The sequence below is a fragment of the Phoxinus phoxinus genome (assembly GCF_949152265.1).
Source record: "Phoxinus phoxinus genome assembly, chromosome: 10".
NCBI lineage: Eukaryota > Metazoa > Chordata > Actinopteri > Cypriniformes > Leuciscidae > Phoxinus > Phoxinus phoxinus.
The window spans coordinates 11,334,210-11,361,838 of record NC_136885.1 but is presented as its reverse complement, the minus strand read 5'-3'; the positions used below and the strand labels follow the sequence as shown (position 1 = coordinate 11,361,838).

Sequence of the window (27,629 nt, the reverse complement as noted above, 5' to 3'; positions counted from 1 at the left end):
CTTTACCTCACAGTCATGAAACACGATTTGGTTGCTATAGCTAGTCAGAGGCAGTAAGTATTATTCATTCTAGAAAGCAAAAATCTTTATGCCTATTGCAACAAGTGGCATCATTTCTTGGAAGAGAAATTGTAAATTTTAAATGTGCATGTATGCTAAGCTAACTTTCAAAAAATTTAAGAGTAGACGGATGGCCTCGAATATAACAAAAAGCCACCATATTCATTTCATGGAGTTTATAAAAAAGTGCATGTTGGCCATTTAAGCTTAAGTTATTCAACCAAATATAATTAAATCCAGTTTTGTGTCAGAAATCTCAACACGATCTCACGAAAGTGCGTAGCCTATCTATACCACGAATGTTATTTCCACACAGGAAATTTATACGGGACGGGACGGGAAATTTGGCATATATACGCCAAAAATGGGTTTTGCAATATATGTATATACGTATAAATGGCACGAGAAATAACATTCGTGGTATAGATACGCACTTGCATGAGATCGGGCTGGAAATCTTCCATGAACCCATTCAAACATCTGTGACTTCCATCAGATGTGTCAAGCTGTTGTTTATGAGACTACTCAGTTCTCTTGGATTTTAGCATTCACTCTTAAAAATTAAAACTTCTTTGTTGTCATCTATGGTTCCAAGAACCTTTAACATTCATGGATCCTTTCCATTGAACTAGTAACTCTTAGAAATAAAGGTTCCGAAAAGGCACAGTGATGCCATAAAATAAACATTTAGGTTCCCTAAAGAACATGTTATGAATTGGAAATGTTCGATGTTAAAGGTCTTTATGGAACCATAGATTTCATTTCCAATCCAAGAACTGTTATTTTTAAGAGTGGATGCTAAAATGATGCATTTAGTAGTCTCATATACAACAACTCGACACAATAGATGGAAATCACAAAAGTTTGTGAAGAATTTTTAAGAGTGAAGGTTCTTTGTAGAGGAAAATAAAGTTTTTTTTAGATTGTTCTTCACACTAAAACAACATCATTAATCCTTCTTCCAACACGTGCTTTTGTTTTACCCTGATTCACTATGGTAAGCCTTTTATAAGTATTTATAATTTAGACCTCGGGATGTTTTTTTTTTACAGGAAATCACATACACTCGCCTGTGCATATCTCGTCATATCCGTACATAAAGAAAAGTTGCTCCGGCTACGTTTAGGAGTTTATGGTGTGGGAGTGGAATAGGCGAAGTTGTCACAACGAGCAAGAAAATTTGACATGGAGCAGTTCAATTTCTATCCTCCAAGAAATCACACGTTTTTGTTTTTTTGTTTTAATGTAGAACAGAGTCTGCTGGCAAAAACAGAACATGACAGAGCTTGCAATAAAAGAGAATCAACATTGGCTTGGCATTTGAAATGTACAAGTGACGTGGATATGGTGTTTTTATTGCTCAACAGGTGAGTAAGATATTTTACCGAACAAATAAATTGCCATATAACACTCTAACAGAGTTCATTGTAAATCATTACCTATTATGAAGGGTCATATTATTCAGCACAGTCACGAGCCGAAGCACAACCAAAACAGTGTTCTTCCACAAAATGCATGCAGTTTTGTTTTGTTTTCTTTTACTGCCAGAGGGCCGAAAGTTACACAGAGCACCTTTAATAAATATTCAATGACAGATTCTTTACGGAACCCAAAATGGCATCACTGTGAGAGGAGAAATTTTTTTTTGAAATCTTTATTTTTAACCACACTTCTCTTCCTTCTACGTTGTTTACTCCTAAGTTTTTCTTTAGGGCTTTGTTTTACCTCCCAGTGAGCCCATGACACATAGATCACACTTTGGGTGAAAGCTCATTTGTATAATATTGTATAAAAATCATAAAAAATCAGTCTGTTCCCTATTCCACAGTTAACTCAAACATGTTTAGTTACTTGTATACTTACAATCATTTCAATCCCTCAAAATGTCAAATAAACTCAGTCCTGTGTGATTTCCATGGGTCAAATCTGTACACAGTTTGTACACAGAAGGCCAGATTAGAATACCTGCTGATCCGCGTCCATAAATTATTGTACAATAATGATGCATCTCTATCTTATGCATGTATAAATAACCACTGTGACCTTTGATCTGAGTTTGTTTTCCTTTACTTATGGCTGTCCTGGTTTGGAAGCAAACAGTCATTTTGTAGTTTCGTAACACATATCATAATGGCCACAAACGAGCTGGAATTCTGACCAACAGAGGGATTGTGGGAGGGGAAGAATTTACTGCCATCCGCCATAGAGGGGATTACCCCATCAAGACGAGGAGGAGCCTGCCCAGAGATAGACATCCCACAACCCTCAGAGCACATGGGCTCTGCCAAAATACGTAATAACACATTAATATAGGAAAGAGAGGATGGTTTATGAAGCCGAATGAGGCACAATAGTGCATTTCAACAGGGATCTCTTGGATATGAGGAATTTTTTTTAAAATCTTTTGCACCCACCACACATAGACTTAAGTATGCACTTAGAGAGTAACAAATTAGTGAGTCAAAATTACAATTTGTCAGACATACAAATCATACATCATAACATTCTTGCAAATTTGTACCTTGGAACCTATTTCAAAGTTTGCGTTCTCGAGCCACCAAACACTGTTGTCGTGCAAATGAACGCCCAGAACACATTCAAAGTTTTCTTTTTTCAGTTAAAACGGTGTCGTGTAAGCGGCCACTAAGTTAATAACTAATGATCTTTGCAATGGAAGTGAATCAATCAAAAACTAACTTACTTAGCAGGACAATAACTTTCTTAGAGCTGCTGTAAAGCCAAAACAATCTGTTACTTTAATTTCCTATAATCACTGTAAAGCTGCTTTGAAACAATCTATATTGTTAAGCGTTGTATAAATGAAGGTGACTTGACTTGACTCAAACGCCTGGATAACACATAACACTCTTTTATACGGATTGAGCTAAACTGCAATTGATAATACTGGAGTCTGTCACGAGGTGGCTGTCCATTAATAGCTTGTTAGAGTTAATAATTAATTCTAGTTACAAGAAACATAGGAATTGTTTGTGAGTCATGAGTGCTGATGTTGTCATCCATCTGAAGACTGATCTAACCATTGCCAGTAAATGCATCTCTACTTTTGGTAAAACCTCATAACCATTGGTTTGGGAATGGCTTTTTTATAGAGGTCTGTGTGGGCATTAAGTTAAAGCCCTAACAGGAGAGTGTGACCTCTTCAAGCATGTGCTATCTAATTTTGAGACACCATACAAAAAAAACAACTATCAAAACCTTGCTAAACCGGTTTCGGGTTCCCTCGGGCTCAAATCAGGTAGCAGACCTCAGCCTAAGCAGACCTAAGCTGATTAAACATAACTTTCTATAAAACATCTGGCTATCAGGTCTGAAATGACATCAATTTGCTTGATTTTAGCCGAAGTGTTTACTTACGATCAATAACACCAATACAGGAGGACATAAAGTATTTTGCAAATCACCTTTAGAGATTCCAGGATTTCCACACCAGTCAGCCAGTAAATTTCCATGACTATTCTGAGGTGAATTTCTTAATCGTGGGAACCACTGTAATTTCAAGGGTTAGGGAAATTTTTAGGTGAAACCGTGAAATCCTCATCCAACCGTTTTGTAGCTCAAGCTTATCATTTCAATCAGCCTCAAAGGAAAGTTGCTCACCATTATCGGTTGTGTCCTTAAGCTATCAAGCCAGTAAGGGCTGTCTCAAAAAGCCTTTTTGTCACAGTTTTGTTCATCATATGGAGAATACAACGCTTTCATGGCCATTGTCCAAACATATGCCAGAACCGTTGTCAGAGACAGCTGGAGAGCAAGATGAACAAGTTGAGTTATAAACAGAGACGTGGTGAAAGAGCTATAAATTCTTGAATGACAAGACAGTTTTTCCTGACAGGACATGAACCTTCAAAAACATGTATTAGTGCGTTAAAAATGTTGTCCTATCTGCTGGCAAGTTGTTTGACATGTAAACCTAACATAATACTTTAAAACATATACAGTTTTGTGATGGGTACCATACCATGCGGTTTAAAGAGAAAACATGTAAAGCAGCAAGAACACAGGTCACAATGTGACCAGTCCAGTCTTAAACTGGAATGAATAGAAATGTATTTAGGAATATTTCAGAATTTTTACTATTTATTTATTATTGAACTTGTTGTTTTGATTCCTTTGCACTTGAGTTACAGCTTGGTGCTTTGTTTTATTTTATTAAGCTTAAAAGTTCAGCACTATGGCACACACTGCAAAAATACAAGCAAAAACTATGGCATCTAGACTAAACAATAACATGAAGTTTACAGATTCCAGACAACATTATTAATCTATTTATGAAATTGTAAAAAGTATTGATAGTATCTCTTTTAGTGTATGCATACAATTTGTCAATCATCAAGCAATGTACAAGGAAAATATGAATGAATCAACAGTTTATTGATGTACAAGTCTGATTCAGTTTGTGCTGCAATCCAAAAAAAAAAGTACATTACAAAAGCATTATTTAAAAATCTCATTCATTACACGAATGCTTTAGTGTCAGATTTGAAATGTACTATATTAGTATCATGTGTTTTTTTTTACAACCGTACAGGTCTCTCATATAATGATAAATAAGAACAACATAAAAAAATTGTGTAAAATTAAACAATTTACACTAAATAAAGTAGTGTATGATTTACCCAATGAAATAAATTAAAGCTGAAGCACCATGACAGATCTACATCACAGTTGGTCAGCAGTTTGTTGAAAAGGTATTGATTACATTATGTCCAATCATACCGTATCTATAAGGCTATTAAAATAATCTACAAGTGTTTTCCAAATAATCAGTTTTACAAAAAGTGCATTAGTATTGGTCAAATATACGGCATGTGTATCTACAATGCTTTAAAAACATTGTCAAGAGTGGTCCATTGTCAATAGTCCACTTTTCTAATAGAAATAGATAGCAGAATGGTCATTCCAGAATTATCATTCTGTAAATATTTAAAAAATAACAATAAAACATTTAAAGAAACACCTTTATATTAACAATTAAATAAAATATCTTAGTGTTTTCCATTTTACCAACTGGTGTTCCTTTAAAAAAAGAAGAATCAATAAGCATATTGCCGAAGACAGTTCTGATTGGCAGGTGGATTAAATTGCAGACCACCACCTTATACTGCAACAGCAAATACCTGTATAATGTATTCAGGTATAATACTGATAGAAATGTAGAAGTTAGGCAGACAACATATGAAAAAAAAAAAAAAAAAACTATCAAATTCCAAGCAGCATTAACAAAGAGCTTCAAATGTCAAAATTACATGTCAGTAGCAGGACATAATCTGCCTGAAACTAAGCAAATTAGTATTGGCACGGATGTGAAGCAGCAAATCACTATAAATAAAGAAGGCTGTGAGGATTGTGTTAACATTTATGCTAATGCCGTTGCAGATAATGCAAAAACACCAGATTTGGCAGTTCTTGAAAACCAAACGGTGATCCAGTGAAGGTTCAGTGTCCATAAGAAAGTGATTTTGCCTGAATGGTGCCAAGTCTCCCATTCACTTGTCGTCTTGTCTGTGTGACAGGGACCTGTAAAATTTAAAGTCTTAATTTGACATATTTGTATCATTTATTCAAGAGACAAATACTTTGTGTTGCCAAATATGTTGTCATTAGCCCCTTTTACACAAATCACTGTTTTTGTTTATCATAATTATTGTCATTTTTGTATGCTGATGCCTGTTGTGTTTTCTATAATTGTATGGAAGAATAGTAAAATACTAAATGTAGTAAATCTAACTCAAATCTCATAAGTGAGGCCAATAATGAGCCTCTTACCTTCTTAAGTCGTTGAGCCCCAGAGCCTGAGCGAATGGCATCCAGAAGAGCCTCTCGGGCCACCTCTGGGTTTCCTCCAGCAGGCAGCACTAGAGGGGGCTTGGCTGGAGCTGAAGGGGGAGGGGGAGGTGGTGGAGGACTGAAAGCTGGAGGTGGGGGTGGCACAAAAGCAAGAGGAGAAGTGGGAGGAGGCGAGATAACATCTCTCTGGACATTTCTGTCCTCCTCAACCTTCCTGAGCTGCTCCAACTCCTTAGCTGCTCCTGATTTGATCTAGAAGCACAACAATTACGTGTTATTTATAGTTAACTGACAATCACAACCAGGCTGCATGTAAATCAATTTTGTTTTTTGAAAAAATGAACAAACAATTGTTTATCAAACAGGTTTCCCAAACAAACACTCCACCCATCTCCCAACTGGTTCTAATGTTGCAGTACAGTGATTGGCGACCCCCAGAAATGTAATCTATGAAGCTGTCTAAGGCATGGTCATTTACCTTTGCTCTACATAATTTTGTGGACAAAATCGTAGTAATCTTAACGGGAATCTGTACAATAAAAATTTCGCCTGATGGACTTTTAGTGAAAGAACAATTTGAATAATGATATTGTTCGTCGTGTAAAGGTGTGGTAACATTTAAAGTTGCATGTCAAAACAATTTTTTATCTACAGACCAACAGAAAGCTGCTTAGTTTTAAAGTGAAATTTTGCTGATGTGTGATATTTGTATTATTTACTGTTGCTTAGAAGATTTTAGAGGGTGAAACCCAGTCATTCCAATAGGAATCAGCGCGGTCAGAAATGTTGTGTGATGCTGAAAAATTCTCACAAAAACTTCACATTGGGATAAAGATGGTCACCAAATTTGCCATGTGGACCAACAGAAAGCTTTTTAGTTTGAAAGTGACTTCTGTTTGAGCTGTATTTAGAGCATTGCTACACAATTGACAATGGACCTTTTTTCCCATTCAATTTTGCTTATGTGACTGTGCCCTAAATCATACTAATATTTACTTACCTTCTTCAGTCTGGCAGAGTTGCTTGAAGCTCTTATTGCTGAAAAAAGTGCAGAACGCTCGTTCTCTGCATCATTGTAAGATGGCTTCTTAACTGTGCTGCTGGTAGACATATCAGATACCTGGACAATGTGAAAAGTAATAAAATGATTTTATATTATATTATAATTAAATTATCTTTAAGAATCCCAGCTTAATATGATGTTCTAGAAGGCTGATAAACATACTTTCATGCTGTGACTCATAGTTTACCTTTTTGAGGCGTTCAATGCCCTCTCCAGACTGAATGGACTCCATTAGAGAGCTATGGATAGAAGTTTCCTTTTGGGCAGACTTAAAAATAACAGGCTTAAACTTCTTAACTGGTCCAAATATGTTACCCATGTCTGGTTCAGATAGTTTCTCAGATTTGTATAACTCTGGCTTCTTTGTAAGTTGTGGATGTGTGGTGTCTGTTGGCGTCTTTCGAGCAGAGGATGTGTCGGGGAACTTATTGATTGATGTGGCTTCTTCAGAGGAAGATTCCATGTGTTTAATGTGAGCAGACGCATGTGTTGAGGGCAGGATTTTGTTATTTAAGGGATGTGAGTCCCGAGATTTGAGAGAGTCTTCCCCATGAAGAGTGCCTGTTTCAATAATGCATATCCTCTCAGAACTTGCTGGCTTTTCTGCAACATGACTAGGGTAACTTTGGAGGCATTTAGGATGTCCAAAAGAAGGCACATGATTTTCAGTGGGTTTGAAAGTGGTAGTAGGTTTGTGTATGTTTGTAGGTTTAACCTCATTATTAAACAGATTGACAGGTTTTTTGACACCAACAATGGACTCTGATGGCGCCTGCATGTTAACTACTTTAGTATTGGAAATGCTATTGTTTTTAGCAATGGCAGAAGCTACATATTGGCTGGAGGTTCTTCTGGAGGGTATAAGAAAAGAAAGATCACGCCTTTCAGCTGTGAAAGAGTGATTCTCTGGAGGTTCTGGGAATGAAGGCTTACTTCCCACTACAGATATGGACTTCCTTTCCAATATAATGACCTCTTTGTGTGTTTCCTCAGGAGGTGTTTTCAGTGAAAGTTTAGAGACTCCAGGCACAATCAAGGATTTGAACACATCAGTATCTCTATTGTTTACTATGGGTCCTTGGTTGGTCGCAGTTGATTGGTCTTGCTTCTCTGCAGAGCTCCAAAAGTCTTTGGTTTTGTCCAATGGGGATTTTTCTGCACGAGTGTCCACGTCGAGATTGCCGTTTTTTGGTGGGCCAGTGGAAATCTGTTTCCCTGTAACCATGTTGCCCTGTTCATCAATCTTAATGGCACCTAGGACTAGAGAGCCTGTAGGTTTGGTCTGGGATACAGACGGTTTTGGAGGGATGACTGTGAAGGTTTTCATTCCAAATCGAGAGACTGAACTTTGGGTGATCTTACCCTGAGTTGTTAGGACTCTGGTAATAGGTGCCCTGTCCTCATAAGCAGTCTCTGTTCTGAACTTTTGGACCATAGGTGCAGATTTTAGTCTCTCATCAGAAACCTTTTGAACGGTTTGAACAGCAGGACGCACAAAACTTTCAGGCTTCTGTGATACAAAGTTTTTCTGACTCTTTAGTTCTTCAGTTTCAGCTTTACTCTTAGTCTCTGAGCTAAAGGCTGCCTTCTGTTCCATATTGTCTATGCGCTTAGCATCTTGTGATAACTTCTCATTGGATAGAAATGGACTTGTGGTTTTCTCAATAACTGTGAGTGTAGTCACTACTGACTGCTTCTCTATGTCTGGAGATGGATTTCTGTGTTTCTCCTCTGTAAGGCAGGCATTGTTGTTTTTGTTTCGGATAGCTTCACATGGTGTACACGATTGGCTGGTGATGTTTTGCGTGCTGCTCAACAATTCTGCCTCATACTCGCTCATGCTGAACCGGTCATCATCAAGAACATCATCAATGGTTGTAACTGGAATGTCCATGTCAACAATGGACACAGGTATTTCATCATCCACAAACATAGATGCTCCTCCTGAGTGATTAATGTCTAATATGCAGGAAAAACACAGTTAGTAAATCAATTTCATTTTCAAATTCATAGGTAACAGTGTTATTGGTATGGCCATAACTAAACTGCCAGGAAACATGTTTACCTAAATTAATTCCTAACAATTCACAGAATGGATAACTGAAAGAAGAAAATAGGAAGATGTTTTAAAGGATCATGAAACACTAAAGTAGATTAAGTAAATTGGTTCATTTTAAGCTTTTTTTGCAACATGTTTGGTTTAAAATCTTCATTGTGTCAACATCACAGGATGACTCACCAGTATCTCATAATTATTGATGAGTCTTCAATGCAGAGTACAAATGTAAACAGCTGTGCATTAATTTCTGTTATGGCTGTATATTGGTTCATTTTGTTGCATGCAATGGTGAATAAGCATGCATTTGTGGGAATCAACTCTATGAGAGTGAAAAAAAGACACTGTTGTGTTGCCTGTATTCACCCTCCACTCCGCAGCTTAACACACTCAATGTTGTAGTAGCCTAATTTTAAAAACCATGGTGAAAACTAACAGGGGGGTTTTCATGACCCTTTAAAGTATTAATGAGGAAGCACAGTTTATCCATGAGTAATTTACCTGACAGATTTGCATCTAGATTGGCCAGAGTAAGGTGTATCTGTGCGGTAATCTCTGGATCTTCTTCATATCCTTTTTGTCTCTTGATTGACTGCTGTCCTCGCGGAATATTTCCACTACTGAAAAATCAATAAAGCATCTCAGTTGGTTATGTATTTGAAATAAGCAACTAAAAGAAGTGAACAAATTGAGTAAAGCTGTCCCTAGTATCACGATACTCTTTAAGGTTATACTGCATTTTTGTATAATAATAATAATAATAATAAATTGCATATTTTTCTAGTTAAGTTTATATTGTGCCTTCGGTGTAGCATGCAAAAGAGCGTGAGAATGGAGTATGGAGTCCTATAGTGAAGACAGAGCCGGAGCGAGGAGCTTGAGGTGAGGCTGCCGGCTTTGGCGGAGAATCCGTTCACATACATCTGGAGTAGTCAGCACTTTCAGCTCCATAAAGCAAAGTTTTAAAAAGCCAGACTCCTCAGTCAGCCCTGGATGAACACTGGCTGGCTGGAAAAGGATAACCGTGAGACTGGCTGAACTATGGGAATGAATTGATAAACAGAGAGAATGAGAGAGATAAAACCTTTGCTCTGTCTCCACTCTGCCTGGGAGAGCTTTTGATTCCTGTCCAGCGGAGAAATAAAAGTCCAATGAACGTATTGATCTTATGGAGTTCAAAAAGTAGGAAAGAGGCCGCACTATGCATAAATACTTTTATTTGCACAAACGCGTTTCGACGTGTGCCTTCTTCAGTGTGCCAGTGAAGAGAAACACGTTTGTGCAAACAAAAGTATTTATGCATAGTGCGGCCTCTTTCCTACTTTACGAATTCTAATTATCCAGGCCAGCACTCTTAAAGTTTATAAACATATACATTGAGTGAAGCCTGCTCCTACCCTCACTTTCTTATGGAGTTCAAACAATGTGTGATCAGGTGTGGTGGATATGACTGTTTGTTGTTAAAAAGTAAAATATCTGAAACCATAATAAATAAATAAATAAATGAATTGTTTCATGCCACTAATAAACACTTGCATTCTAGGCCGGTTTGAATTTGGTTTGGAGCACCAACTTTTCTTATCGAATATCCTATTTCACTTGGAATATAAGGGAAGCAAATTTCAAAATTGCCATTTCATGTTGACTCTAAGGTGGTAGCTCGTTTTTGGAACATGGAACGATTGTTCAAACTACTTGTTGGCTAGTCCAAGCTGGTTTAGATGGTTAACCAGCCAAACTATAGTACCAGGAGGTAGAGTAGGGACATATCTACGAAGGGTGTGAATAAGATCCGATTCCAATTCTTGGAGTCACAATACGATTCCAAAACAATTTAAATCAGATGTTTTGTCCAGTCAGTTTAATTGCTTAAGTCATAACTGACTGTTTACATAAATTTTGCATCATAAAAGCATGTTGAGATGCAAGTGCATTTAACTACATACACGGGATTCGCACATAGCCGCATGCCTTGAGCAATCTTCACAAAGCATACGCGAGTATTTGAAAGCAGCTTCTCTGTCAGGTAGTCTGTTCTTGTATTAAATATATAGACCTGCTACATTCTAAATGGCATAAACGATGTCTTTGTAGAGAATTTTAGGGGAAAATGCTGAAATACCAAATTGCAAAGTTGTTTACCCTCCTATGCAATGAAGCTCGCAATTGCCCTTGTAATTCACTTCAAACTTTTCGAACGTTAGAGAAAATTAGTCCATGTGAAATTGGAAGCAAGGAGAATTTGGCCATCATGAAGAGTGCCATCATGCATCTGTGGTTAAAAAGAAAACTCAGAATCGATTCTGATTTTTTTTTAAACAGAATCATTAAAGATAGAATCATGATGCATCGCAGAATAAATTATTTTCTCCCACCCATAATGTCTGCAGTGGTAGACCATTTTGGAGTAGAAAAAAATGGATTTTTAAGGGGAACGAATTACAGAGATTGTCAGAAATACACATATAAAGACCTGGGGCCTCATTTATAAAACTGTGCGTAGGATCCTTACTAAAAGTGTACGTGCGCCCAAAAGCCAAAAATGGCGTGCGCAAAAAAATATTGAGACTTATAAAACCGTGCGTACGCCCGAACCTGCGCAGGATTCACTTTATAAATCCCACTCAGCGGAAGATTGTGCGCACACGCGTCTCCTCCCCGAAATAACCATATATGGAGCTTACAACGCCTAGTTTTACTATGCATATCCTCATCTGCATATAATTTGCATATGATTATTCATCCACGTGAAGTGATAACATGTTTAACGGTACAAGACATTAGGAAAATATGAAATACGGATGTGCCGTCACATTACATTAATAAAAATAATTTAGTATCCTTACCTTGTTTTTGAATAAATAAATCAAATAGTGTAAAATACATTTCAGATAAAGTTTTTCTCAATATTTTCCACTGACCAAATAGTCTTTTTAATTGATTTATATTTTTAATGGAAACAGAAAGACCTTGTTGTGCATTATATTTGCACAATCTGCTATTATCATGATAAGCAATTATCTCTGTAGTTAAAACATTGAAACACAGCATGCCAAAGGAAAAGTGTTCAAAAGCATTGCATCCACAACCAATATTTATAGGCTATTTATTGAATATATATATATATATAGGCCTATATATTTAATTATTATTATTATTATTTTTTACTATTGAGTAGGCCTAAATGTCATGTAGTTTAAGTGTTTAACTCCGTTAATGAGAATGGCACAATTAATCTAAATGTTTATATCAGAAATAAAACATAGTTTAAATCATTGTTTTATATAGGCCTAAACTGTAGCCTATTTATGATTAAGACTCATATCAAACGTCTTTTTATTAAAGCATATCTTAACATACAATACACTTGTACATTTTGAGATTTTTATATATATATATATATATATAAAATAAATAAATCATATATATATATATTTTTTTTTTAAATGATTAGGACTCATAATGAAGATTTACAGTTTTACTTCATCTGCCGTTAGATATGTTTCACTAACGGCCCAACGCGCTCGCTGGCGCGGACATTTAAGGTGTGGATATTTGCTTCAAGTGATAGGCTTGGTGAGTGAAATTATATTTGTATTATCTTCCTTTATATGTATCGTTTTATTTCGATTTTCTGTCTAAAAGTGACCAAAAAGACAAAACTCTAGCTCACCATCGGTGTCGCCAAACTGCTCCGTCTCCAAAACGTTCGTACGCATGGGTCAGAGTTTGCGTGCAGGTGCGCACATTTTCCCGTCAAGTTTGTTTTTATAAATCACAACTTATGCGTCGGAAGTGGCGTACGCCTCTTTCAGGGTCTGTTTTGTGCGTACGCAACGGTTATAAATGAGGCCCCTGGTGTGATATTTGGTGCGCTAAACATATGAATTTTAAAACTGTTGATGTGTCTGTTCAGACCAAATTTATTTATGGAGAGGGGTTCTAATATCTTGTTAATCGAACTATGAAGATACTGGCCAACCATTTAGGCATTTTTGCTTTTCTATAAGCGTCACCTACTGTCAAAGATTGACATTGCAAAATCAGACAATTTTCTTTTTTACCAAACAATCGTGTTGGTGTGAACAGGTCTGTGCCAGAGGCTTTTGTTTGTTGTGGTGGTCTATAGCTAGAGTAAATGTGTACATGTGCATACCTTTTTCTGGAACCCCAGGTCGCACAGCCCTCATCGCTGTCACTGGAAGAGTCTTTGGACTTTGCAGGCAGAGCTGAGCCACTGTTTAGAGACATGATGTCAACAGGTGACATAGATTGTACCCTTTCAGAGGGAGAGACTAGGCCGGACTCTTCGGCCATGCCCTCTGATGCCGCATAGCCCTGGTCTGCAAAACTCTCACTGCTCGCCACGGACACTGTTTCCACTTCCTGCTCGGCCACGCTCTCTGACAAAGACTCATGAGCTGAATGCTGCCAGGCTGAAAGGGAAATAAAATGTCACTGTCATTAATGCCATAATGCAGAATTCCTCAAATCTGGTCCTGAATGGCCACTGCCCGGCAGAGTTAAACAAGCTAATCAAGACCTTCAGAGTTATTGGCTGTGCCCAAAAGCTGAAAAATGCTGCCTCCACAGTTAGCATATGGAGGCAGGAAGACAACAAGGCATGTCTGAAACCAATGATTGAGACAAATCCTGTCTACTGAGATACCTTCATCTGATCATGGCGTCTGAAGTTTGCAGTTGGTAGTTAGTTTGTGTAAATGTATGTTTTTGACCAACTTCAACTTCTAGACAGTCATTTCTAGAGATAATTAGTAGTAATTCAATATTTGCTTAGTTGTCTCCAAAGCTCACTTTGTTTTCTTTGATCATTAGATTGAAGCATCCTAAGCCTGCCTCCAAAGCCTGTTAAGTTTTAATACGTTTTTTAAGGTACCTTTGTGCGCAAATGCTACCTGCGAAGTAATTGCCCGATAGGGCAACAAGGCAACAAGTCAGCTGCCTAAGCTTCCAGACACAGCCACTAGAAATGTGATCAGGCTTTGAGCTGAACTCTGCAGGGCAGAGGGCCTCCGGGGCTGGATTGAGGGAACCCTGCCATAATGGGTCAGTATTTCCAATTTGGTTAATTGAGTAACATGCTTTATCAAGTCCAAAACCAAAATAACAGAATTAGTGCAAAACGTGCATACACTCTCTGTTAAAGAGAGTGCTGTGTTCATATTTAGAGTTTTGAAGTGCTGGAAACGGCGTGTATGATTTAGAAGTCTCTGAAAAAAAAAGTGCTTGAATTTCACTCTCAAAAGGTTGTACGAACCCTAATAAATAATGTAAAAACATTCAAATATTTCAGCCACAATCCCATGGTTACAGTTAACATTACTACATTAAATCCATGGTGAATGTTTTTTGTTTTTTTTGTGGACTGAAAAGCCTTTTTTAACTTTGTTTATGGCACAATGTTTCTTCTGGTTTCCACGTCAGCGCTGTTTGATCTGATATCTATGGTTTACAACAGAGAAATCTGCGCCAAATTTGAATGCTTCTCACTGGATCGCCCAGCGCTGTGTAGTAACGGTATCGTGTGATCGAGATCGGCTTGCGAGTAAACCTGTTCAGAGCTCGTGCTGTGCTGTTTAATATTGCTCTGAGCTGATAAACGTCCGTGCCGCACAGCTCGGGGTTTTCATCTCTTTGTGCGTTTTGGCCGTTTATTTACATGACAACGTTTTGGTAGTCTGAAAACACAAACTTTTGAAAACGGGTTTCAAAGTGCAAGTTTTTGAAAATGGCAGCCTTATCATCTCCATGCAAACTACAAAGACGCGTTTGGAGTTGGATGTTTTTTCATATGCTACAGAAATGGCAGCTCTTGTCAGTTGGGCAACGTGGTGGTCGCACCAGTGCTTGTCCTGGATCATTTGTTGAAGCTTGTTAAGATGTGTGCTATTAGTTATGTGAATGGAATGGTAGACAATAAAATGTTGGGTTGTTGTTTGAATTGCATTTGTGTATTTTTGTATGTCTTTCATTACAATGATTGTTTGATGTCTTCTTTTTGCTTATTAAATAATTAGTTTGCTAATGGCACTTGTCTTTTATCAGGTGTAAGGATTTGCTTTGAGAATGTAAACGTTTATTAAAGTGTAATGGGAACAGATAAAGCAGTGCTGCACTGTTTTTTTTTTTTTTTTACTTAGACTATAAAACAGACTAAAAAAGAGACTTTGAATGAGCCATATCTACGGAAAAAAACACTTAGAACACCTTATCTTACCTTACAAACACAAAGCCAAAATAATTTGGTTGCTCTTTTTAGGCCTAAACAGATTAAATCTGTATTTTCTGTTTCTTGTATATAAAAAATTAGACGGTGAATAAAATCAAATGGAATGTGGGTCATGGATTAACGCCAAACATAACAAACCAAACATAACTCACTTGTTCTCGAGAAACCGCTTGTGCAAATACGTGTGTTCCAACACTGTCCTATTCTTCAAACTGCTCTCTCTTTCTGCTGTTCCGTTATGACTTTAGTGCATTGATTTCTCTCTCATTCTCAAAACCCTAAAACCTCTCACATAATCACCTGTTATTACAATAAATGCAGATGCCTTTTTCAGGATATTAAAAACAGACAGAAGAGATGAGGGAGGTTTTAACTGAGGAACCTCAGGATGAACTTGGTGTGTTGTGAAAGTGTGTGTATGTGTTCAGGTTTGGTAGTTAAATTGAGGAGAGGCCTGTTCCTGGATTCATTGTGACTCACAAGCTCTTTCCCAACCCTTTCCCAGCAGAGCTCATATATACGCCAGCTGCAACCACAAAGAGAGTTTACGTGCACACACACACACACACACACACACACACACACACACACACACACACACACACACACAATCGATTAGTGGCACATGGCATCTTATGTCATGAGTAAACACTGTCACATCCATAAAATTAGACATTTTCTTGAAATCAGAGCCACACTACGGAGTCTGATATTGTTGAAATATTGATAACAAACACAGCCATGCAAAGATCTTACCAACAAGCCAACGCGCAAAAAAAACAAAACAAACACACACACCTTACGTTGTGGCAAACCACACAAGGAGATCTTCCCCGGTGACAAATCATAGTGGTGTTCTTCTGTATTCAATCTTTGGTTTATTTCCAGAGCAAACTGGCATTAGATGCATACTTGCAACAGGAGCCATAAGAAGCATTTAATTAAATATCTTAGTTGCTAAGAAATGAATAGCACAAAGGAATGGCTTATAATAAATTGTAGTTATGTAATGCCCTGCAGTGAGGACTCACACGGAGTACAGAGTTGAAGAAAATCCTTACAAATCTACAATATTCAGAATGAGCATTAGGTTCATACTAGGGGTGTAACACAAAATTAAACCGTACCATTCTCCACCAACGGTTCGGCACGAACTTGAACCATGGTTCATCTCATATATAATAACGCATACGCATCTATAAAATAGTTTGTTGAAAATAAATAAAACAGACACAGAGTTAGGCTAATGTATGTTTCTGTCGAAGGATAAGCATTAGGGCTTCCCCTAAACTTTGTTCAATGCGAGTGCCGTATGCTCTATATGACCAGTCATTTATGCTGTCATGATGAGTGTTGATAGCAGGTGAGCGCAGGTGAGACATGAACAGTAAGTTGATATCTGTGTTTAAACTAAACTATTTTAAGCCTTGCCAATTTAAACATTCGAGGGCGAGATGCAAAAGAGAACTGGTGCGCGCGCTGTGAGAAGCCGAACCGTTTGAACGGATAAATTCACACAAAAATGATGTCAACATGCACGTCTTGGTGAGTATCCTAGCAAACAAAGTAGGTTATGTCTTAAGTGAGCGTAAACAGTTGAGAAAGACAACACATGTATCAGTATTAGCTATAAAGGGAAGCTGGCACCACAACAGCATCAGTTTTTGATAGGCTGAAGCAAACCGCTCCCAGCCATGTAGGAAGAATGGCAAGAGGACGGAGCGTCTCGTTCTCCTCTCAGGGAACCATCAATACATACGTATCCTGAAACAATCCCTTTCGAGGGAACTGCGTCCCAGCTGATGTAAAAAGTATATATTCAGACTTGCAAACTGAAAGAAGTGGCATGTTTATGAAGTAAATTGTTCTGGCAATTGACAAACATTGTCCCCCAGGATAATTGTTTTGTCATTTTAACAAGTAAACAAAGAAAGCATTCGAATGCACTCTGACAAGAAAATAAAGGTAAAAGACAACATTTGCTTCAAATAAATAAATAAAAAACATTAACATGTAGAAATGTTTCTTTGGGTTTGTTCTTCACAGAGCTGCGGAGGAAGTGTACAGGGCAGCGTCATCCAGAGAGGCAGGATTATGGTCACGTAAGGTGATTGACAGCTGTGTAGACCGAATGAGCACAGCTGAGGTCATAACTGATGCAAAACCCGGAAAAGAACAGACAGACAGCACACTGTGTACGCCGTTTTAGCTCTTCAGATCACATAATTCAGTGTGAAATTAATAGTTAAATTATATTCTGTATTACAAAATATTTAGCAAACATGTCATAATCAATATTTTTCCAAATATGGACAACTTTGCTCTAAGAGCCTTAAAGGACGCTGTAGTGCATGTATGTGAACACAAATAAACCGGAGCAGCGTGTGTGATGATATTCTATTCAGAATATTAAAAAAAATACAGATTGATTATTTGCACTCCAGACATAAATTAAACTGCAACCCAGTTTTATCATAAACAGTGGTCAAATATTGAAGTCTTTCTAATGATACTCAGTTTGTCTCAAACAAGTAAGAGTGTGATGTTTTAAAGTGCAGTGAATGTTGAAAAACAAAAAGCTGGGGTCGTCTGTAAACTTTGCACGTAAAGGGGTTAACTTAACCCATGTAGTTACCTTACATTACTCAATCCTTTTGTGGGTAACTACACTGTGAGTACATGGAAATTGAGAGTACTGTAAAAAAAAAAAAAAAAAAAAAAAATGTAACCAAAAAGTGCAACATCATTGACCTGTATGTCAATTCTCATATCTCCTGGTGACTTAACCAGCCATATTATATTTACTGTACATTACTTCAGTGAACCATGTTGTAATTGTTGAGCTAAGGACCCTCCCTAAAAATCATCACAGTTAATGAATGGCACATGTCATGTAATGCCATAAAACTCCTGACTAATCCTGTATGAAATGGGATGACAACCTCTAAGTGCAATCACCTCACAGCTAACATCACACGAGATGCTAAATGTAATCTAAATTATAAAAGCCTTGAAGTGCAGACACATCTCAAATCATTTAATAAGAATATGTCACACATACAAGTAAAGACAAACATAAAGTGCACAAAATCTGAGAAAGTTTTGTCAGTTATATTTGGGGGCAAATCCATCAATCAAAAAAGCACTTAGCAGTCATGCTAATTTAAAGCTGAACAAGTGTAAACAAAGACATTCTTAGTATTGATTGTTTTCTTGTTGCCCTTCATAAATCTGTGGTTAACCTACCCATAAACACAATGATAAACATGGTGGTAAAAAGGAGCTAGTAATGTTGGTTTAAACAAAACAGGACATGCCCTTTCCTTCTAGAGCAAACCAGCATGCAACAATGTAAAACAAGACTCGTTTCTTGTACATCACCTGTGTGCATGAGGTTTGAAAAATGTAATTGACCGTTCGCAAAAGCCACGTCCCTTAGTTATTGTTACTACGCCCGTCAAACAATTGAGAACCATAGCCATGGCTGGGTTGAGATCCATACATTAAGTGATTGGTTTTGGAGTAATGCAGCAGACATATCCTCCAGGGCACGACAGAATGTATAGACAGAATAGCGCACGGGAGCACATGCACAAAACAGTTTTGTAAAATTATATATCAATCATTTTTATTTGATCATATATCATTTTACAAAACTGTTTTGCGCATGTGCTCCCGCGCGCGCTATTTCAGTCACAACACTGCAATCAGAGGACGCGCTGAAACCATCAACTCTCGATGCTGTTCTCTTCATTCATAACTCGTAGCCTACTGAGAAGGATATATTTGTGTAAATAGTTGTGCAACTGCGCAAACTTTGTTTTGAAGTTTAATATTTGAGTTCCAGAGGAATTTGTGACTGTGTACCTGTTCAACCACATCAAAGTTTCGTAATTAGTAAGTCCGTGCTCTTTCTCTTTTTTTTCTCTTGTTTGCTGACTGATGAGGGGGCCGCAGTGCCGTTGAGAAACGGTGTTTGTACATGTAGCCTATTTTTTAATAATAGTTGAAAGCAATCATAAAATACAGCAAGTTTTAAGCCCGTGCAGACCTCACTGCCATAGGCGCATCGTTTCACTATCTTGCTGAAATCGGAATGTTTGACGGAGGTCCTTCTCCTTAGTTACAGTTGCTGAGCTAGGATTGGACGAGAACCGTTCGAGGGCGGGGTTTTGCGAACGATCAATTGACTTGTGAACATTACATCACATTCTTAATCCCTCTCAAAACATTTAAAAATATCAATTTAAGCTATTAAACAAACGTAAATAAAGAACAGCGCTCCAGGACTGTAACTCTGACCATGATGTATGGTTCCATTCCTTCATCTGACTTCTCAAGCAAATCAGTTGCAATACAAAAAGGCGTATATTTACAAACAAATAAAAAAGTGTCTCACATCTTGGTTTTCGGTAAGCTTTAGGGAACTAAGCATAGCGGGCAAGCAACAAGAATAGTGTGGAAGAAGATAGATGGAAATTAACAGAAGCAAGCAGAGGAAGGCAAAATGTGAACGAGAAAAGGTGAAGAAGGGATGAACGTCAGTTCACCGGCGTCCAGAGCGCAGCGAGACAGGTGCACAGCAGTAGACTGCAGAAGAAGAAAAAAGAGGAAAAAGTAAATATTGCTTGATTATAATGTAATATTTAGTGTATACTGCTACATTATGAATTTTAGTTAGCCTCTAAAAGCCCTTGCAAGTTGCAAGCACCCCTAACTGTAAAAAAAAATCAATGTAACACAGCCATGAGTGGTGTATTGCTTTTGTTAAACGGCTTTGTCTATGTGATAATCAAAATAAATACCAAATAAACTAGTTCACTGACCTGTCTGTAGACTGTTTAGTCACCAAGCAACTTGGTGCATTAATACAGAATTCAATTGGGACAGCCAGCTAAAATGTGTGCACAATCCAGCCCCACACAGGCACATGCGCGCACACACACACACACACAAAAAAAAAAAAACACAAGCAATTTTTGGGACTGACAACTGCATTTAAATGCAGGAGTGAATCAGCTAAATTATCATTCTGAGTTACTCCAAACATTGCAATGATTGGCATAGTGGTAACCACAACATTTTGAACTTGCCACAATAAAACCGAAATATGAATGCCAGCATTTTAACTGTCACCGGGATTTGGCCAAGTAAGACTCAAAATATTTTGTTGATCCTGGAACAACATTCCTGCCTGAAAATGAAGTCCTAACCCTTTCCCTAACACTACCCAAAACCTATTCCTAAAAATATATGGAAGCCCATTTCCACCACACTTGTGTATGAGAAATTAGAAACTTTACCATAATTATGACTTAGTATTTCATTATATTGAGAAACTTCCTCATAATAATGATACACTTATATATGCAAAATGTTCTCATGAGTCATCATGATCATAAGAAAAATTATCGTAATTATTACTTCTATGTATGTGCAAAACAGCGGAATGGCACGTTATCAACATCCGCTGATCAAAGCCGTGTAAATGCCGTGTAAATCAGACAAATACAATCAGAGTTATATTAAAAAATGTCCTGGCTCTTCCAAGCTTTATAATGGCAGTGAATGGCTGTTTCTGTTTTGAAGTTCATAAAAGTGCATCTATCCATCATTAAAGTGCTCCACACGGCTGCAGGGGGTTAATAAAGGCATTCTAATGCAGAGAGCTCTACGTCCGCGACAAACTTTGACTTGACACTGAGATTCACGAGTCACGACTTGACAGAGATGCCACTCTTGCATGTTCTTTATTAGACAGGTGAGCAGATGTACATAAAACAAATGAATGTTATAAAGCTCAACATGATGAAATGTTAGAATATGATCAGTATGTTATTTTAATGTTGATCTAGCTTACTGCTAGTCTCATACAGCCAACAAACTAACTCATAGAATAAATGAAATGTCCTCATTCCTTTATATCCGCGGGACTCGAGTGTGGTGCTTATATCTATCTCTTATTAGCAATCGCGACCTCCTTCATACCACAGTCATGTTAAAAAAAACGTGAATGTATTCACTCATTCATAAACATTATGTCCCATAAACATTATTAGATCCATCGGCATGGCGACAAATTCCATGATTTCGCTTATTCACTGTGTCATCAATCTACGCCTTTGTTATTGTAAGAGGTTGGCGACCCCTAGCGGCGTATTGTAGCTTTAAGTAGTAAAATTACATATTGTGGCTTTAAGTAGTAAAAAAAAAGTCAGTTGCAACTTGCCGTTCCAACAGACTTTAATTCTAATTACAGACTTCAAGGCTGGGTAGAGAAAATACCGTGGCAAGAGCTACTGTAGCATAACATTTTTGTAAATCAAAATTCAAATATCTGTTTTTATGGTTTTGTTTTAAGTTAAACCATTTCTAGACTGTTTTGAGTGCACTGTAGTGTTTATTCCATGCAATACACACACACACACACACACACACACACACACACACACACACACACACACACACACACACACACACACACACACACACAGACACACACACACACACACACACACACACAGTCCCTGTGTGAATTAAAAATTTGCTGCTTTGTTGTTACAATGTGAGGTCTTCCTTACCATGTAACCGGTATTCACTTCTAAGTTCAGGTACATTAAAAGTTTTTGCTTCTTCTAATCTAAGAAATTACGGGAATGAACATAACAAGTCTTGGCAACAGAGAGACTGTGTCAGTAGAACTCAGCAAAAAGCATGCCAAATGATTCAGCTGTGCCAAATATTAAAAATGCATTTTGTGAAAACATTGCAAACCGTAGTTCTGCTCTTTAAAGGGAATGACTCATTTGTATCCAAAACAGAAGTCCAAATTTTTTAATATGACTTCATACAACACAAGCTGGATGAAGTGGTTTGCCATCACATCAATCTCTCATCAAAGATAGGGAGAGTAAATGGGAAATTATATGTGTTGAAATGATAACTTCCTTCTGAACCAGTCATAACGAGGACAGTGTGAACCATGACCTTATGGGAAATGAGTCACTGATCAGTCTTCGCAGAATTACTATGTGCAGACAGTAGGGCTGTCAATCTTCCTCTATAATACTATTCGAATTCCATTCCTTATTTTATTTAATATTCAAATAATATTCGAATATTAAATGCTCAAATTCATCCTATTATTAATATTTGCGACATTACACAGGCTTATGGATCGTCAATGCCACTATAGCATTTGGTTGTTGTTACACGTTCTGTCCACTAGAGGGACAGCTAACATTACAATAAACATTTAGAAACGGGTGATCGCGTTTTTTTATTAACAATAAAACAGCGGAACAAAATGAATGACTTTAATTTGGCAACTTGAATGGACATTTTTCCACTGATCAGTTGTCTGATGTTGTGTCAGAGTTTCACAACTCTGTCAGTGATTGTTGCGCGGCTAGGACAGCAGACAGCTGGTAAGCCCCGTGATGAAGAGAAGAAAATAAGTCATTCTTGCCTGTTTTAGCAGCGGTTCCTTGAACAGATCGCTATAGCTTGTCATGGTGTAGCGTTGTCAGATGTGCCCTAATGGTGCGTTCACACCGGACGCGAATAGCGCGTCAGGCGCGAATGGACACAAAAGTGGTCAACTGTATAACTAGACGCGGCAGGCGCGAATTTGACGCACTATTCGCGTCCGGTGTGAACGCACAGTAAGGTTGCAAGTTGAGGAGTGATATTTCATTCAGACTTTATTTGTGATTTAATTTTCCCATTTATGATTTGAAATCCAAACACCTTCCACACATCGCTTCTCAAATTGTCAGGAGTGGTGATCTCCGTTTCCATGGAGACATTGCTCGCCGCCATTATTGACAGTATTGTTATGACGATGCAGCGTGGATAACGCGCACAATTGTGTTACGATTCAATTAATTGTACTAACATTATTAATTTTAATTGTTTATCAGACGAAACAAAAGCATTTCATTTTACATGCCTGTGTAAGCCAAGTTGGCGAGAAAGGCAAGATATCATATAATAAAATAATAATAATAATAAAAAAAGCTATATTCGAATAGTAACTTCAGAATTCGAATAGTATTGATTTTTTAAATATTCGAATTATATTCGAATTTCGGAATTCGTTCCAACAGCCCTAGCAGACACGCTAAGTTGACATCTAAGGAAAATAAAAAAGGGATATATTTAACCATAAACACATTGAGAACTTAGAAATGGAGAAGAGGAACCAAGCTAAAAGGAAAAAAAGTGAGGGTCAACATTGAGGCAGCACATCTGTAGGAGACAAACTCAAGAAAAAAACAATTGATGAAAAAATATTGTCAGAAGGGGTGGTCTGTACAGGATTGTAAAAGGCATCTTGGAAGTCCTCCCTAAAGAAAGGGGAAAGGTTGGAGGTGATCTGGGACACTCAATATAGCCAGTAGCTTTTGCCACGGCATTTTCTCTCACCAGCTTTGCAGTCTGTAATAAGAATTCAAGTCTGCGTGAACCAGAAATTGCAACTGACTTAACTTCAGTGTTTGTCTCGTTTTTCTTTTAGCAATTGATGGCTAACACTAGCCTGGAAATCCAGACCAAAATCTGAAAGATTTATGGTCTGGTGTCGCTTAATGAAAACCGGCCAGCTCGAGGGGCGGCACCAAGCATGCATTTGAAAATTTCACAGCACGCAATTGGCTAACACCACGACCAATCACAACAATACATGGGGTGACGTATCACTAAGACCCATACGCGTAGCTACCAGCGGAGTAGTGAAAGTTCAGATAATTTTAATGACTCGGATCTTTGAATCTCGTTCAGCAAAATGAACAAATCTTTTTTTGAGTAATTTCGTTCATTTCAGCATAATATAATTAAAATGTCATGTTAAATAGCCCAACACATCTAGTACTTAGGAAAATGTTGATTACATTTGAAAAGTTGGGTCCAACTTAAGTCCAGGCTATTGCAGTCTGTTAATTCACCTCACCTCCTGATCCATGGCTTTCTTTCTTTTGCAACTTCTGAACATCTACTCTGTTCCCCCCCTCTCGTGTCTGTCCTCGGGTTCGAACTTGAGCGGAGCTAACTGGTAGATTATAGCCTACTTTTGCCGTATCCGGTCGGCAAAACAGCAAAAACTTCCTTCTTGCAAAGGAACGATTCGAGCTCCGTCTTCTGTTCCTCTTTTAGAGAAAGACAAGTCTAAATCTTTCATTGTAGCACCCAAAGCCGTTTAAAACAACTGGTGTTCATCCATAGCAATCTTGCAATGTTTAACTAATGACTTCAACGTCACAGCGCTGTTGTCATCGGTTTAGCTCACCTCTGGCCCGCCTATATCAGATAACCCGATGTGATTGGTGCAGCTCAGATAGAGGGGCATATTTAATGAGCATCATTACTCGACACCAGAGCTACTCGCTGAGCAAATTCAATTTGTGCTCTCGCGAGAACTCTGGAATTCCAGGGTAGGCTAACACCTGTCTATGTTAATAATTCTGTGAGTATGGGGCTCTGTAGCAGTGGGACACTCCTATTCTGTCATTACATATAGCTGGTCTGTTACTCAGATACATCAGCATTGTTTAGTCCAAGAACACTCAGCTACAGTAAAAAAAAAAAATAATCCCTGAATGTTTTTTCAACCGTTTGAGTAATCCACTTAATTAGAATACTGGGCTAATGACCAAACACTTCAATGAATAAATAAACTGGGTTAGTTTAGGGGTAGAAAATAGAGACATTAGCTAAGTTTCCATCCACTTGTCAATCGAATTATCTGAAGTTCGGTAAAAAAACTCATTCGAAAAATCTGGTGAAAGTGTGTTTCCATCCAACGGCTTAAAAGCGAATAAAATCCTGTGCGTAATGACGTCACATGCTGTTTTGCGATCAAATTTGGTATATCGAATTGATTTGAGACATTTTAAGGTGTTTCCATTCATTTTCGCACTGAATCGCACAACATTCAAGCCAACATTTGTGAACAAAGCTTTGCTAGACAAAATGCAATTAATTATTTATTCGGCAAATAACGTTTCCATCAGCGTTTATCGCATAAAATCCGATGAGTCGATATTCATGAAATTCAATGGAATTTTACTGTTTCCATAAGGCATTTTTCATTCGATATCACTTAATTCGGATAAAAACATGTGGATGGAAACATAGCTATTGAGCCAGAACCTCTTTCCAGTACTGGTTTGATGGTATTCAAAAGACATTTGCAGTTCCTCTGTATGCAACCTAAACTATAATTATCTTTTTAAAGATGCATTTTCTCTTTAGAAAAATACTATCTGAAATATGCTGTTTGGTCAAGCATTGATTTCCTGTGTTGCATAAGAGTGAACGCCTAATACTCTCTGTTCAAACAGGAAAGAAAGGACAAAGATCACGTTGAAAAAGCTACAGAGTTCAATAACTGAGCACAAAGGTGCACTAGTCAACTATACCAAGAGCACAATACTGGCCTGCATAAGACTGTACCATTTACTCCTGAAGAATGATTGAAAGCATATCCAAACAGCTTACTAGTTATAACAGCTTACTAGTTATCTGATTGCAAAGTAACAACATCAAGGTTTTTAGCCAAATTTGGAGGGTTTGTGGTTCAAATCACTGGCCAGTGGCCACATCGCAAAGAGTAAAGCATGGTGGTGACAGCATCATTTTGCGGGTCTGATTTTATTAGCAGTGAGTGGACGTGTTATTAAATATAAAAATAGGGACTTTAAGGAACAGCCTCTGGTGGACTTTAACTGCTTTAACTGCGACTTTAACCGCTACTTCGCGTCATTCTACTGTAACCGTCCACTACGGGAAAACAGCTGATTTGCCGCAGTCGTTACTACATAAAAAAAAGTTAATGTTATGTTTTATGGTATGTGGCATTGTAATTGTTCATGTATATCATTAAATGCCCAAAGCAACTCTCTTCTGCTTTTCAAAATCACTTTCTTTAGTTGTATTTTGTCAAATTATTAAATTATCCCCTATGCCGTACTCTTTACTGTTGCTTAGTGATTTTTGCATTCTTTAGCTACGACAGATAACCGTTTACTTCCGGCTGCCGTTGCCGTTTTATCAGTAGCTGTTGCTTAAAGTCCCTAATGACTTTTAGAAAGTTAATCTGTAGGACAATGATCCTAAACACAAAATCAAAGTATCACTGGAGTGTCGAACCTAAACGTGAATGTCCTAAAATGGCCCAGTCAAAGCCTTGATCTTCATCCAAATTAGAATCTGTGGCTATTGTATTATGCCTTTTGACCAACCTGAACAAACTGGAAGAATACCCAAAGTTGGCAAAATATAGCCTAGAAATCTAGACGCACCCTAGCGGCAGCAAAATGTATTTTGCAGCCAGGGCAGTCTAGCAACTCTCCATAGACCTTCAAGCTGCAAAAACCTAAATTGGGTCAGGCCAATCACGTCGTGTATAGAGTATGCGGGGGCGGGCTTAACATATGACGACAGAGTTGCGACGGCTGCCACTTGAAAACAAAGAATGGCGGCTGCGGATGGAGAACAGCGGCCTTTCGAATTGGCTTTGGCCACGACTCTGGAGGACTTGGAGTTAAGTTTTTCTTTAAGAAAAGAGCAACGAACGGCACTTAAGTCATTCATAAAAAAGGAAGAAGTGTTCGGAGTTTTGCTAGACCGGATCTTTGCCGCTCTGACTACGTCACCTTCTTCGTTGCTCTGGTTGGTTGTAGCGCTATCCTATTGCGTGCAGAGGGATTTTGAGAGACAACCGTTTATCCCGCCCCTCGGATTAAGCCGCGTCTATGGAGAGTTGCCAGACTAAACATCTTGATGTAAGTCTGGCTTGCCAGGCTAGGCAAAATATACACCAAAACAGTCTGCAATGCTGCCATGTATGTACTACAAAAGACTGCCATTGCTGCAAACAGTGACCTTACCACATTACACTGTGTTCTGTTTTTTGTTCTATCAATTTTCTATTTTTTAACATACTGCATTGTAACATTTAAACAATCAGTTAGTTTCAGTTTTTTGGAACAAAATGCCAGTGATCTAAGATTGGGTTAAGGGTTTTGCAATGCCCTGTATACATTATCATTGCTATATAAAAAGCACAACTCCAGAGACTGAGGTTGTCAACTTATGAGTCATTGTACCAGAATAAATCGAGGAGCAGAACAACATGAGTGGAGTTACATCAGTCGTGACATGACATCTAAATGTTTACTCATTATCTTGTCCCTCTCCTGTGGAGGTTATCTTGAAGCCAGCAGGAGTTTAAAGAGACACAATGTTTGTGTGGTGTTTTGAGAAGTGATGGGACAGCATTCAGTAAGTAATATATCAGTCTCCGTAATGCAAGTTCAGCAGCTAACAGAAAAAAAGCTCCATTCAATTACTATAGGATATGTGTCCACTCATGCTAGTATTATGTATTTCTT

At 37.9% G+C, this 27,629-nt stretch overlaps 1 protein-coding gene across 6 annotated transcripts in view; it reads right to left on the bottom strand.

Annotated features, from left to right (window-relative positions):
- Positions 1-4,429: 4,429 nt before the first annotated feature.
- cobl (cordon-bleu WH2 repeat protein) overlaps positions 4,430-27,629 on the bottom strand; it is a 106,573-nt gene continuing 83,373 nt past the window's right edge. For 5 of the 6 annotated variants that reach the window (XM_079626306.1, XM_079626310.1, XM_079626309.1 and 2 more), the window contains 6 exons: positions 13,144-13,423; positions 9,489-9,607; positions 7,119-8,890; positions 6,869-6,988; positions 5,848-6,120; positions 4,431-5,598 (listed from right to left, as the gene is read on the bottom strand). In XM_079626306.1, the coding sequence (XP_079482432.1) occupies positions 5,518-5,598; positions 5,848-6,120; positions 6,869-6,988; positions 7,119-8,890; positions 9,489-9,607; positions 13,144-13,423 (2,645 nt within the window). In that variant the 3' untranslated portion in view covers positions 4,431-5,517. Of the gene's footprint in view, positions 5,599-5,847; positions 6,121-6,868; positions 6,989-7,118; positions 8,891-9,488; positions 9,608-13,143; positions 13,424-27,629 lie in introns of all 6 variants that reach the window. The other variant, XM_079626308.1, reaches the window with a different exon arrangement.